The 15156-nt window shown below is 48.1% G+C and overlaps 1 protein-coding gene across 1 annotated transcript in view; it reads right to left on the bottom strand.

Annotated features, from left to right (window-relative positions):
- Positions 1-3433, bottom strand: part of LOC104383895 (E3 ubiquitin-protein ligase KCMF1) — a 54723-nt gene extending 51290 nt beyond the window's left edge. The window contains exon 1 of the mRNA XM_086628911.1: positions 3368-3433. Within this exon, the coding sequence (XP_086485037.1) occupies positions 3368-3383 (16 nt within the window). The 5' untranslated portion in view covers positions 3384-3433. The remainder of the gene's footprint in view (positions 1-3367) is intronic.
- Positions 3434-15156: the final 11723 nt, after the last annotated feature.

The raw sequence follows: 15156 nt of genomic DNA, 5'->3' as shown, positions 1-15156 counted from the left end.
TCCACAGAAAGAATATCTGTAATATGTAAAATACCTTCTGGTATACTTTCTAGAGTATAAAAAAAAAAAAACCCAAACCTACCTGCTCCTTGTAGGCTGGCAAATATTACACCACCACATTTTCCTCATCAGAGGGGCTAACTTAGAGAAATACAGCGTGTTCACTCCTATAAAGGGAACAACATGAAATCCAAGACCAGGGGATGACCTCATATTGCATTCTAGAAAACCGAAGGCACAGAATAGCTAGTCTCTTAACACCAAATCACAGAACAAAAACGGTTTTGAAAAATAAGAAGCAACTAGCAACAGCAAGAGGTGGACAAACACTAACAGCTACTCATCACAGAATTACCAGCAAAGTCTCTTAAACATTAAATGAACAGTTCAAGAAAGCGCAACAATAATTCAAGTTCTAGTTGTACCCATTTTCCTGAATTCGGGAGAAACGTGAGCCCAGAGGTAATGTGTGAAATGAGAGCACAGCAGAAAAGAAAGCTCTGGTCAGACTTTTTCTGAAGGATAACAAAATCTCTTTAAAAAAAACCACAAAAAACCAACCTGATTTATTTTATGGATTATTACACCAAAGAAAACAAGTCTAGAAATCCCAATGGAAAGTAAGCTTAAATCTTCATCAGATGCTTCATGGCCTACTTAAAGTCCCAAGACTTTGGAATTCCAACTTCTCCAGCATCTACACTTCCAGAGACATCCTTTCCCATCATAAAATTGGTAAAGCATTCAGATTCTGTCAGGAGCAACAAACAACGTAACTTTGAGGACAGATTATTTTAAAGAAAACATACAGAAAAGATATCACTTATTAAACGTGATTAAAGCTTGCTTTTTCCCTTACCATATTCTTCCAAGACAGCACTTCCCAAACTAGTCACATTGGATCAAAAACTGTCAGCTGTGAACGACACCATACAGATCTGAAACTAGAATTACTTGGTTTTTTAATTTCATTTCTAACAATTTGTAGGTTTCTAACAAGTCTCCAAACCTCTTTTCCATGAAGTTGGAAAAGCATGCCTCCTGTATTAACATGAGTTACTCTAACCCTGTAACTAAAGTTGACTAAAACAATACAACTAAAGTGTTGAGTAAGAGAAGAGTTCCCAAGAAATTAAGAGACAGACAAGACTTTTAATAAAAATATATGACAAAGATACAGTGACAGATGTCATTTTTAATCTCACACACGTGTCTGTATGCACACACACACCCCTGAGAAGTCTAGATCCACAATAAAAAATTACCAAAACTCACACTCACCCAAAAGAAAGACAATTATATCATTTTTTTTCTAACTAGGCATGGCTAGAGAGAACAAACACTGATGAATCTGCTTCAGAAAGAAAACATTGAGCCTGGTTTTGTTAACAGTCACTGCTTCTAAAAATAACAACAAATATCGAAGCATGGGAATGTAATTTTTCCTGCTACGAACAGAACCTAACACATAACAGAAAAATGTATGATACAGCCTTCATCAGAAACATACTTAGAAGGAAACCTACTTTCATTATTTTCTCTGACTTAACAAAAAGGCTGCTCCAGGACTGAAATGTCTTTTTAGTAAACACCACCACATACTATAACAGCCCATGCACTTAGCACTGAAAAACACTAAAGATCAGAACATAGTATCACTTCTGTAACTTTAATCTGTTCAAGCTAGGAAAGCTTCCATTCTACCGCTGCACTTTAAAGAGAGCATCATGGATACATTCATCACAGCAGAGACTTACAGACTGCATAAACCCACAACATCACTAAGAACAACTTTGTGATCAGTGTTCATTGCATTCACTACTGTTTGACTATAGGGAAATCCAGCATCTCCATCCTCTTGGGAAAACATGTATTGGGAGGGAGGGGGAGCAGAAAAAGGGCGGGGGGGGAGGGGGCAGAGAGAGAGAGAAAGAACTAAATTTTAACTTTAAAAGTACTAAATTTTAACTTAGAACACTAAATTTTAACTTGAAAAAAAAGCAAAACCACAAGACACTAGTGGATCCAGGGAAGACAATTCTTTGATACAAAAGCACACATACTTGCACAAACTAGAAGTCTGCAAAAAACTGTGACGCCACACTGAAAACTCATCATATATACAGCACCAAGCTACCAACTAGAAGCCAGCACTATTAGCCACAAATAATGAATTATCCTACAACGTTTCTGTCGAAACACCATAAGAGTTCATAAAACAGAGAAACGAGAGATAGGTAAGACAGAGAAAATGGTGACAGGTGCTGAATTAAGTTCCTAACACGGCAGAAAGTTATCCTTTCAGGTGACAAACGCTGGTTTTACAGAGTATTTTAATACTAGTCCAAGCACCTTACCCTCTGGTAAGAAAAGACAGAAAAGTCAAGCGACTTTCTCGCCTGTTTTCACGCTCCCATCACCTTCCGGTAGAAATTCCCTTCTTAGCCTCCAGCTCTCTCCCCATCCTGCTCCTTTTGACTAATTCTGAACCACCCGCTGAACTCACCCACGGCGGTAAACAGCGGGACTAGCGCGGACACACTCAACACGTTCCTCTGACGGCCTCTCCCAACGCCTCAAAACACGCCGCTACACCAGCGCCGGTCTCCTCCGCCACACGGCAAAACCAGCAGCTCCCGGGTCTGCCACCACACAAGCCACCCCCGGGCAGGACCACGCGGGCTGCCCGCGCCGCTCGGCCCCCAACCCTCGCGCTGGGGCCGGAGCCGGGGCCCGGCCCCTCTCCCCGCCCACCAGCTGCGACCCCCGGCAACAAGCGGGGCGCCGCTCCCAGCCCGCTCCCCCGGGATGCCGGGCCGCCCTCCCGGCGCAGCCCCTGCCGCACCGCCGCCCTGGGGCGCCGGGGGCGCCGTGCCCGGCCTGACCCGCCGCCGCGGCCGACACGTCGGCAGGCCGCCCCGCGCCACCGCCCACCCCGGCCGGGCCCGCCGGGGGCTGGGGGCGCCCTGCACGCCCGCCCGTCCTTCGGGCGGAGGAGCGGGAGCAGAGGGGCGAACAGAGCCCCGCCGCCGGCCCGCTCCCGGCCCCGCGCGGCGGCAGGCCTCGGCTCCGCGCCCGGAGGGGCGGCAGGGGAGGCGGCCGGGCCCGCCGCAGGCCGCGCGGGGAGACGGGCCGTAACAGCCGCGGCCGCCTTCCCTCCCATGACACTGCAGAGCGGGGCCCGGCCGCCGCCCTCCGCCGCCGAGGCCTCCTTCCGCCGCCGGCTCCGCGGGCCCCTCTTCTCCCGCCGGCGGCGGCGGCGGCGCCATGATGATCCGCCCGAGAGGGCGCCGCGCCAGGCCCTACCACCGGGCCGGGCCCCGGGACGCGCCCCCGCCGCTGCGGCCTGGCGCCCTGCGCCGCTCACCTTCATGTCGGGACATCCTAGTCCAGCGGCGGCGGCCCAGGCCCGTCCCGGGGCTCCCGCGGGCTGCTCGGGCGCCGCTGCGGCCTGGCCCCCCGCCGCCGCCGAACACCCAGAACCCCGATGCGAGAGGGGCTGGGGGCAGGGCTGGGGAGCGGGCAAAAATACAAGAGGCGGCGAGCGGCCGGCCTCCCTCCCTCCTCCTTCTCCTCCCTCGCTCGCCCTGCGGGGGGCGGATCCGGTGGAAGCGGCTTCCCGGGCGCCGTGGTACGGTGACTGGGCCGCGCCGGCCGCTGGCGCCGCCTCCCGCTCCGCTCCGCCCGCTGCCGCAGCGACGGCGGCGGCGGGGCTGTCCGCCGCGCTGGAGCTCTCCCGGCCCCTTCCCTTCCCTTCCCCTTCCTTCTCCTCCCACCTCGGCCGCACTTCGGGAGGAAGAGGAAGTACCCTGCCGAGGCGGCGGCGCCCCGGGAGGGCCGGCGGCGGAGAGGGCGGCGGGGCTGGCTCCAGGGGAGGACGCGGCCAAGGTAACGGGGCCCGGCGGCGGGGCCGCCGCCGGGACCGATCTGACCCGGGGGACACGCGTTAACCAGCTTTCTGTGTAAAAGGAGCGGGGGAAAGAGTAACGGAGACCAGTGCGCGTGCCCCGAAACGATTTTTCGGTCACCGATCGCGTCGCGCATTCTGCCGGCTTCGGGGAAGGGCTCGTTGCTTAGGGCAGGCACAGGGCTGATGTGCTTCTTATTCTTTCCCCTTCTCCCGCTTGTCAGCCTGCAGAGTACTCCTGCCAGAAGTGTCCTCCCGTCAGGCTCCAGCGCACTGCGGAGAAGAAGGTCCCACGTGCTGTCTGTTATCACACTCTGGACAAGTGTCTTGGTCTCCGCACATGAGAACTTTTTGTCCCATCGTGGTTGCTTCCTGCCCTGTCGTGAAAGCAGGCTAGTCTTGAGATGAGTGAAGAATCTGCGACATGGCTGCGCTCGTTCGCTGGTTCAGATATACAGGGTACATACGTCAAGCACCGTGATTCTGTGCTGCCTTTCTTACTGTGACCTGCTCGCCTTCCCCCAGGTTTCATCCTGAACAGCACTGTCCCCCTCACCTTCTTTGTCCATGCTACTCCCACCTGCCTTCACTTTCCTCTTAAGTTTTCATGTCTTACTGCTCATGGCATTCCTCCATCTTTCGTCTCTGCCAGTCCACAACCTCCGTCTTCTCCACCATCTTAAGCCACGGCCCCCATATGTCTGCCTCAGCCCTGCAGTTCCTGTACACTTGCGTTGGTGAACTACCGCCTCATTACTCTGTTCTGAAGGCCATGAGGGCCCACACACCAGAGTGATCTAAGCGTGAAGCTGCAGTGAAGGGCGGGAATAATCAGTAAGTGTTGAATGGAGGAAGCGCCGGCCTCATTCCTTGCACCACCTCCCTCCCATGCCAATCGTATTATATAGCCTCTGCTTCTCCCCCTTTCATGCATGTGCGCACTTCTGTCCCCCATACTCTGGCCACCTGCTTCACTTCCATCTTTTCCTTGGCCACACGCAGTTTCATAACCACAGTGCCTGCTGGGAGGGTAACCTGGATCCAGTCTGTCTAAAAGTCCAGTGGGTTGTAGGCATTTTCACTGGCAGGAAGCAATACCTATGTGTCGGATAAGCTGTAAGAGAAACTGGGAGTCTTTTTGACCAATGAGAGCCTATGGCTTCACTGCTTCTGAAAACGGGAAGAATCAGTGACCATGTAAGGAGTTTGCAAGAAGCACACCACAGATGACAAGAAACTGAAGAGAAATCTGCAACTGTCGTAAAACTCACTACCGAACCATGAAAGCGGCATCTCCATGGTAGTTCTGGAGGCAAAGCTATGCCTATCTTGCCAGCATTCCACAGCAACAGTGTGCATAGAGTGGGGCAGTGGGTCATGTGTGTCCTACTGTATTTTAGCAGCGGCATATTTAAATGCAAATGACAATTGTCTCACCCAGATGCAAAATACAGACCATCGGGTGCTTTTGGCCAAACGCTACCTTTCAGTCCCTAGAAGAGCAAGATATCTTGCAAGCTGGTAACTCAGCTGGCTAGCAGTGTCTTGTCTCTCTGCGAGTCTGTGGTTCCCTGTGTACATAACCACCTCTCTCTAAGCACTACGATGCCGTGTTGGCCTGTGCTCAGTTTTATCCTTTCTATGACAGGGTGGCCTACCACAGGAGCTTCTCCTCATGCATCTGGTAAAGTACAGACTGCAGCCCAGACATTTCACTGGGACCAGTAAAATTCAGTCTTTGGTCATGGGACACCTTGAGCTAATCATCTCGCCTCTCCATGCTTCAGTTGCATAACGGTTTAATAACCTTTCCTGCCTCTATTAAGTGTTATTCACATGGGTATCCCTTGAGTGCATGTAGTCCAGCACATGCTCCTGAGTCCCTCAGGACATGAAACACCTCTGGTGCCCTGTGGCAGCCAAGCAGAATTCTGCGGCCTCTTCTCCATCTTTGTAGGCTCAAGTCCAAAATTAAAACTGTAATCCTGTTGTTATATACTGTTTTCCTACCTCAAGGCCAGTATCTATACCCAATGAGACAGTATAGATAAAAGCCTTGGTACTTTTGGAATCATATTAGAATATGCCTACATGTGCAGTAGTATGTAAAATGCACCTGCATTATATCCTTCAGTGGAAATTTGGCTGATTGTCTCCTCTGCAAATGTAAAACACCCAGACTCCCAGAGATGAGCATGTGGCAACTCTGGTTGAGTGTGGAAGGAGGTGCGTAACAGAATTTGAAGATTCTTTACAAGGTCATGGTTGCCAGTAGAAAGTATTCTCTTTTTAGCATTAACTTGATCGCTAATAACCCATACTGTTCTTCTTTTGAACAATATTGTTTCTGAAACCCAAATGCTGTTATTCCGCAGGCAGAATGAGAAAGATTTTAGTGAGGTTTATAAAGTTCTGGTGTGGATGGCCCCTTCTGTCCTTAAGGGAAGAGCCTGCCATGGTCAGGTTTCTCATTGTTTCCCGTGCAGCAGAACAATCCATAGGTGAGACTTCCTATAAAGCTGTGAGGAAAAAAAATGTCAACATTAGTGTTTTCCTGATGGGTAAACGCAAGCTGAGATCAAAAATTTGCTTGGCAAGGTCATTCAAGGCCAGAGCCAGGCAAGAGATTAGAGACCCAGATCTCATAGGTAATTAGGCCATTGTATAAGCTGCAGTGAGAAACAGAAAAATAAATGGATTTTCCCAACCTGAAATCATAGTATGATAAAATTTGTGCCTGGAAGTAATAAAATCCTCTGAAACAGGGAAGAGATGCTTGTGTGGCCTCGTGCAGTTCCTCTCTGTGCCACTGTAAAAGGGTTCAGTGTCGAGTGAAGCAGGACGAGTTCGGATGTGAAACGGAATAGCGACATCCTAGAGTAGAGTTCCTGAGTAACTGGTAAAGCAGTTAGTGTTAGGAGCCACTTAGTCCATTAATTGTGAAATGTTTTGCCCCTTTGTGGGCTACTGAAAGCCCAGTGAAATAGCATTTTTACTTGCTTCGGTGCTATCACTACCAGGCTTCATCCATTTGAGGAAGTGGTATCTGCTTCAGTTTGCTTGAACTTCTCATCACCAAGGCTGAGCACCCCACCACGTGCGACAGTAGCTCCTCGTTAGTTTGGTGGTTCAGCTCCACGCTTTAAGGTAAGATATGCTGTCACCACAGTGGCATAAAAATTAAATCAGTTGCTTGGATCAGCCTGGTCACCATAAGATAAATATGAAACTGTGATTGCACACATGCTCAAATGTTAAATTTGGACACTGATACACGTCACTACACTTTCTTTTCTAGCTGCTGCTTTTCGGCCAGCTCTTGCTCAGTAGTCATTCAACGTGATATAGAGCTGCTTACTGGCTGTGCTCAGTGTAGTCTGTAAAGAAAGTTTTTAAAATGAAACAGAGAAAAGCAGCAACAGACAGAAAGACCTGGAAGAACTTCGCATACTTACCTCCTTCTGTTTTGTTTTGATGTCTGTGCCATGGACTCCTGTTCTGCCACGATAACGGACCAGAAAACAGAAAGGCTCTGGGACAGCTGTGCCTGAGTGCTAGATAGAAATGGTATTCCCACATAAACATTTCTTGTGAATGGAATCCTTCCATGTTCCCAGGCCTACTGGCAATGTCTTGCAATCCAGCTTGAAGTGTCCAAAGCACTAAGGAACAGCACAAGCAAACTTGGAGTTGTCAGGAACATCAGATGGTTTTGCTTAGTAGGTCTCATTTAGAGCTTTTGCAATGGAGTTGCAAGCATCCCACTGGAAGAGAGCAAGGCTTGAATTTTCACCAGAGACATCCCTCCTGTGGGAATTTTGTTTGGCCTTGGAGCTAAACTGAGCTAAGCACAACTGAATATGCTATAAAATGCTCATCATCAGTTTAAATTTTTATTAGAACTTCTTTTGAATGCTGGACCCTGCTAGGATATGCAATGTGAATGCTACACTGCTATGCCCGTACTTTACTGGCAACCAGCAGTTGCAGAAGCTGTTCCATTTTTCAGACATGCAGTTCAGGTGTAGATGTCATGTCTGCCATCTTTCGTGAGCCGTGGCATCCCCATATTCACCTGCACATACTCTAAAACTACTGCCTTCTCCCCGGACCATCTATAACAGCTTGTGCACATTCCCAAAATCTTTTTGGGATCCAGACAGGTGCTGTGAAGAGGTTAAGCTGATCAGTACTTGTATTCAGTTAGACATATGCAGAAGGCAGGGGCAGAGACTGGGAGCATGAAGAACTTCCCACTGTAGAAGATCAGGTTTGAGACCATCTAAGGAACCTGAAGGTGTGCAGGTCCATAGGACCCAGTGAGCTGCATCCACAGGTCCCAATGGAACTGGCAGATGAACTTGCTAAGCCACTATCCATCATATTTGAGAAGTCATGGTTGTCCAGTAAAGTTTTCACTGACTGGAAAAGGGAAAAAATAACTCTCATTTTTAAAAAGGAAAAAAGTCAGTCTCACCTCTGTGCCTGGCAAGGTCATGGAGCAGATCCTCCTGGCAAATATGCTAAGGCACATGGAAAATAAAGAGGTGACTGGTGACAGCCAACATGGCATCACAAAGGGCAAATTGTCTGACAAATTTGGTGGCCTTCGACGACAGAGATACAGCATTGGTGGATAAGGGATGAGCAACAGACATCATCTGCCTGGACTTGTGCAAAGCATTTGACACTATCCCACGTGACATCTTTGTCTCTAAACTGGAGAGACACCGATTTCATACATGGACCACTTGGTGGATAAGGAATTGGCTGGATGGTTGCACTCAGAGAGCTGCGGTCAACGGCTCGATGTCCAAATGGAGGCCAGTGACAAGTGGTGTTCCTCAGGGGTCAGAATTGGGGAAGGTGCTATTTAACGTCTTTGTTGGCGACATGGACAGTGGGATCGAGTGCACCCTCAGCAAGTTCGCTGATGACACCAAGTTGTGTGGTGTTGTGGACATGCTGGAGGGAAGGGATGTCATCCAGAGGGACCCTGACAGGTTTGAGAGGTGGGCCTGTGAGAACCTCATGAAGTTCAACAAGGCCAAGTGCAAGGTGCTGCACGTGGGTCAGGGCAATCCCAAGCACAAGTACAGGCTGGGTGGAGAATCATAGAATCATAGAAGGGTTAGGATTGGAAGGGACCTTAAAGATCATCTAGTTCCAACAGCCCTGCCATGGGCAGAGAAATCCTCCACTACACCAGGTTGCCCAAAGCCTCATCTAACCTGGCCTTGAACACTTCCAGGGATGAGGCATCTACAACTTCTCTGGGCAACCTGTTCCGCTGCCTCACCACCCTCAATGTAAAAAATTTCTTCCTTATATCTAATCGAAATCCACCCTCTGTCATTTTATAATCCATTTCCCCTTGTCCTATTGCTACACGCCCTTGTAAAAAGTCCCTCTCCAGCTTCCCTGTAGGCCCCCTTTAAGTACTGGAAAGCTGCTATAAGATCACCCTGGAGCCTTCTCTTCTCCAGGCTGAACAGCCCCAAATCTCTCAGCCTGTCTTCATAGCAGAGGTGTTCCAACCCTCGGATCATCTTTGTGGCCCTCTTCTGGACTCACTCCAGCAGCTCGATGTCCTTCTTGTGTTGCAGATGCCAGAGCTGAATACAGTATTCCAGGTGGGGTGTCACGAGAGCTGAGTAGAGGGGCAGAATCACTTCCCTCAACCTGCTGGCCACACTTCTTTTGATACAGCCCAGGATACGGTTGGCTTTCTGGGCTGTCAGCGCACATTGCCGGCTCATGTTGAGCTTCTCATCCACCAGCACTCCCAAGTCTTTTTCCTCAGGGATGCTCTCAATCCGTGAGAGGTCCTGCACATGGGTCGGGGCAATCCCAAGCACAAGTACAGGCTGGGCGGAGAATGGATTGAGAGCAGTCCTGAGGAAAAGGACTTGGGAGTGCTGGTTGATGAGAGGCTCAACATGAGCCGGCAATGTGCACTGGCAGCTCAGAAAGCAAATCGTATCCTGGGCTGCATCAAAAGGAGTGTGGCCAGCAGGTCAAGGGAGGTGATTCTGCCCCTCTACTCTGCTCTCATGAGACCCCACCTGGAATACTGCATTCAGCTCTGGAGTCCCCAACACAAGAAGGACATGGAGCTGCTGGAGCGAGTCCAGAGGAGGGCCACAAAGATGATACGAAGGCTGGAGCACCTCTCCTGTGAAGACAGGCTGTGAGAGTTGGGGTTGTCCAGCCTGGAGAAGCTAAGGCTCTGAGGAGACCTTCTAGCAGCCTTCCAGTACCTAACGGGGGGCCTACAAGAAAGCTGGAAAAGGACTTTTTACCAGGGCATGTAGTGATAGGACAAGGGGCAATGGCTTTAAAGTGAAAGAGGGGAGATCTAGATTAGATAGAAGGAAGAAATTCTTCCCTCTGAGGGTGGTGAGGCACGAGAACAGGTTGCCCAGAGAAGCTGTGGATGCCCCATCCCTGGAAGTGTTCGTGGCCAGGTTGGATGAGGCTTTGAGCAACCTGATCTAGTGGAAAGTGTCCTTGCCCATGGCAGGGGGATTAGAACAATCCCCCTGCCATGGGGGGGGAGGGCGATCTTTAAGGCCCTTTTCAATCCAAACCATTCTATGATTCTATGATATGCATGCAGGCACTCCACAGAGTTCTAATACATTGCTGCTCTTTTCTTTCTATCGGCAAATATATCTGGATTTCAGCAAAACCAGGAACTATCTTGTTAATCCCCTCATCTTTCCAGACCACTCCACTTAGAGTCAGCATTCAGAAGTTACCCCAGATCTGTCCTTCACTACGGAGAGCTTTCATCCTTCTCAGCTGTCAGTTTTTTATGTTGGTTAAAATAACCAACCAATAATATAAATAACCAATTTATGTTGATATAAAGCTAAATGTGCCCCAGCTACCTCTTTCTGTCTTATTTTTCTGGCCAAACCTTTGTGAAGACTTTGAGCCAAAACAAACACTGAAAATTTATCAAATCATTCTGTTCTCTCACAAAAATATTCCAGACTGACCAAATACCCTTGTAATGACATACTTCTAGTAGGCACATAGTTCTTACAGGATCTAAAATGACAGTGTACTAGAAAACAGAAACAACTTTTAAAAATTCTCTGGATTCCAGCTCTGTTCTCTGTGAGAAGAGGACAAATTAAAAATGATTTATTCTTTCTTGAAATTATTATTACTGTTTCTTTGGAGATTACTGCTGAACCAACTGATATTCCTCGACTTGATAACCACAAATGTGGCTGCTTTGACTCCGTTCTGTGTGAATTAATCAGAAACACAGCATCCCAAGGACTGTTCCAGCAAGGAGGAGATATCAGAGATGTATCCTGTTACTTAGAAAGCCCTGTTTAGCAAGCAGAAGTAAGCAAATAAAACAATATCTGCTCATCACTGTAAACACTCTTTCCTGGGCTGCTCAGATATATTTTATGCACGTGTTTCTCAGGGCCATGCTACAATACTGTTTTGGCTATGAGCTAGGTTTTTATTACCCTCTGTTTTTTTCTGCCCTTTTCTGCTCTGCTATCTCCACCCTCTTTCAAAACAATACCAACACTTAGGCAGGTTCCCTAGGAATTCAACTCACTGAGTGGCCCTGTCTGACTTTTCGAGTGCCTCTCTGTGCCTATTCTTACAGCAGATGCTGCCATCTGATATAGGAGACAAGCTGCTCTTTTCAAAGCATAGTGGTTAATCTTTGCATCTATATACCTCTATTTCAGTAAAATCTAAGCTGACTGCTACCTCATGCCTAGACCTCTCAACTCACCTGCTGGCATTATGTGATGGTTGGGGTGCTATGATGAGGTGGTACAATGGAGTCACATAGCCTGGTCTCCGCAACTGGCCCAAGACTTCAGGAGGTCGCAGGGGGCCTTTAAGGCTCGTTCCTTTTCCATGAGGACCCTTGTGAGCAAAGGGCCCCATCAGGAGTCACTGCAAAATCCCATCAACTCCAGCACTACCCAGGCTAAGTGCAGCATGGCAAAGCATGGGAAGTGTTGCCCTGCACTGCTTGTATCTGCTATTCAGGCATGGAGCTGAGGAACAGAAAGCAGGTGAAACTCCTGTGGTGACAAAAGAGATTGCTAGCATTTGTTAGAGTGGGGGTCATCTCTGTGTAAACTAGGCGTTTTCAAACATGCGAGGACACGTGGTTTCTGCTGTAAAAAGCCCGTGCTATAACGGACAGCTGAAAGCTGGCAGCATGGGATATAAAGCCCAGGATGAGGGTTATGTCCTGGCCACGACTGCTGAGTAGCAATCTTGCAGTAAATTGGGTTATATCTCATCTTTGCCTTCCTCTTCTCTCCCTATAAATTTTAGCTCAGAGAAGCACAGAGCCGCCAATGTATCAGCAATTAAAAGAAGAAATGAGAGAGTCAATACAGACTAACCTGGAAGGGAGGCACTGCTCTTACTGCAAATGCACAGAACTGCTGGGTGTGCTAGGTGGGTCTGTCTGGTTCAGCAGCAGGCGCCTCTCCTGAAATAATTTGCTGTAATATTTTTAGCTGTTGTTAGTGACGCATGAGTAGTGATTTTGGATTTCCTCAGACCTGGTCATCCCTCGCCTTCCCTTCCTTCTGCAATGACACAAGAGAAAATTTCAGCTCTGAGAGGGACCTAGCTATGCCTGGAACACTGCTGATGACAGGCAGAACTCATCCAGCATTTGGGGTTTTGTCCAGACATCCCCTTCTAACAAAATATTAGATCTTGCCTAAAACTATTCTCTCTCATACATTTTCCCTCTAAATGTCAGAAGCCAAGCAGTTTTCTATTCTCAGTTTACAAGTTTTTAATTTTTCAGTTAAACATTGGTCAACATTGACATTTGAAAATGTGTTTTTAAAACCAGATGTTTCTGGTTTTCATTTGCCCGTTTAAAATACCGAACACTCTCTTCTTTTATTGTAGCCTCCAGCTGAGCTCAGAGTCTTTGCAGGCTAGACCTCGGAAACAACTTAGCAAGATGGTTTGCACTACCACTCAACTGGTAGGAGAGTGCTGGCACAGTGCTGCAAAGGGTTATATGCTTGGGAGCCCTCCACACCAGCCATGCACCTGGGCTGTGGGTACCTGCAAATGGTCATTTTGGCTCATTTTGCAGCAGAGAAACTGTCAGTGCAAGAAGCAGCCAGTGAAGCCAGTGAGCACCATATGCTATGATGTACAGGGAGACTGTGTTCTCACTGTCCTCTAGTAAAACCAGGAATAAAACTCACATTAATGGTGTGGCTGGAAGCAACAGCAGGGACAGATGTCTGTACGCATCTGGGCTCTGAAAAGAGAAGAAGGTTATCTGCCTGCCACCTTCTTGTCTTGGTGACAGGCTTTGGCAGAAGGGGAAGGACAGAGGGTGCACATCAACAATACAAACATGGCTCCCTTTTCCTTCTCTTTTCCTCCTTCCAAAGATTCTTGGTAGCAGCATGGGCATTTATTCAGATGTCTTGAGTCTGTTGGAGAGATGACTGGGACAGCAGACAGGACACATCCGGAAACTACTGAAGTAATTAGCTAAATACACATACACAAAGCAATCCAAACCCCAAAGAATGCGAAGCCCAAGCACAGCAAGACTCTTCTTCAGTGATAAGATCACTGCTCGTGAGCAGTACTGATATGGCAGTATTACACCTGTCACTCAACCATTTCAGATAAGGGCAGGGGTACCGGAGCTAGCATTGTACCCGTGGGAGGGCGTAATGGTAGTATGTCCTGGCAGCTCAATGTGTACACACAGAGGAAGCAGCTGCACTTGGGTAGCCGTGGGGGCTCAAGCTGGCTTGGCTAAAGTGACACATGGCATCTCTTCATTCACTTAATATCCCCACACTGTGGTAACAACTCACAAGAATCAGTTTTGACAAACCAGTGGATGAGGAAGAGAGGTCTGTCTCTGCTCTTCTTCACCAAAATCCTCGGTCCTGTTTCCCAATGAGCGATACAACCACTTTTGGACCTGCAACAGCGCACTTGATCTCATGAAACAGGTCCAAGTCTTCCCCTGACTTCTAAGAAGCAGAAGCAGGTCCTCTTGTCCTTCGACAGATATTCACAGAAACAGCCAGCAATGGCCAGCACTTTATTGCAGAGACCAGCGAAACTTACCATAACAAGGCTGGCTTTAGTGGACCAAAACTTCTCAGCTTGTGAAGGCGCATGAGTGTAGCACTCTGACTGGAGGCACATCTCCAAAGGTAGAAACCAGCCACAATACCCACGCTCTGAGCAGAGGGGTTTAGTCACATGGTTATTTTAGAACACTCGCACTCAACAGAGTCCAGATCTGGTACAAAGCGTCCAGTGTCAGAAGAGACATAACTTCAGTTAATGAAAAATTGCTTTCCAATTAGCACCAACAATTTTTAGTGATCATTTAGCCTCTTCCAGAATACTTGTGCTTGAGCCCTCTGTGGTGTTATGTATTGACTTACCAAGCAGCTGCTTCTCCATATTTAATTAGCAGGTGTGAAATTAGTGGTCTTGCATGGAGAAAGTTGTCCTAGTTACATCTCTGCTTGCCTGCACATAGCCAGTGTCAGGAACTCAGGGCGAATTTCACACTGCCATCTAGTGATTAATGTCCACTTTCCTTGCTGCGCAGCAGCAGAAAAACGATATAGCAAAGATTTCAATTCCCCAAGGCTGAAATCTTAGGTAGGATTATATCTCATGGCTTCCTGAGGAACAGTGATGGATGACACATGTAACGGAGCACAGAGTCCTAGACCCAAGGAGCTTACATAATAGGACAGATGATAAAGACATCTACACATCCTGAGGCGGGGTTCCTAGCTAAATATGGTGAAGCTTCTATTAGTTCTTCATGCCGAGTACTTATACAGAAACCTAAATGAGTGTATGCACCCTTGATTTTGGCACTCGTCCTAAATGTTCACATGCAGACATTTGTGTGCCTCTTTACACACTAAAATGCTTTTTTTTTGTTTTGTTTTGTTTTTTCATTCTCTGCAAATTCAGGGCCCACCCTAGCAGCAGAGGTAAGTTACTCTACAAAGCAGGCACAGGGAGGCCCAGAACTTGTAAACATGTTCCTCTCTGAACGGTGTCAACGGCATCACTTCCAGTCCAGGAACAGGCTCCCAATTTTCAAAGTCTTGTTTCTGAAGGGCGTATGTTCTTAAACCAAGTGATGCATTAAGATAAAAGGATGCTAAGAGCAGAGAAGGGATGAATAGAGACAATGACCGTGTCACTTTTACTCTGTGACTTCTGCT

This window comes from Tauraco erythrolophus, chromosome Z (assembly GCF_009769465.1).
Source record: "Tauraco erythrolophus isolate bTauEry1 chromosome Z, bTauEry1.pri, whole genome shotgun sequence".
NCBI lineage: Eukaryota > Metazoa > Chordata > Aves > Musophagiformes > Musophagidae > Tauraco > Tauraco erythrolophus.
This window is presented reverse-complemented; position numbering and strand designations above follow the sequence as displayed.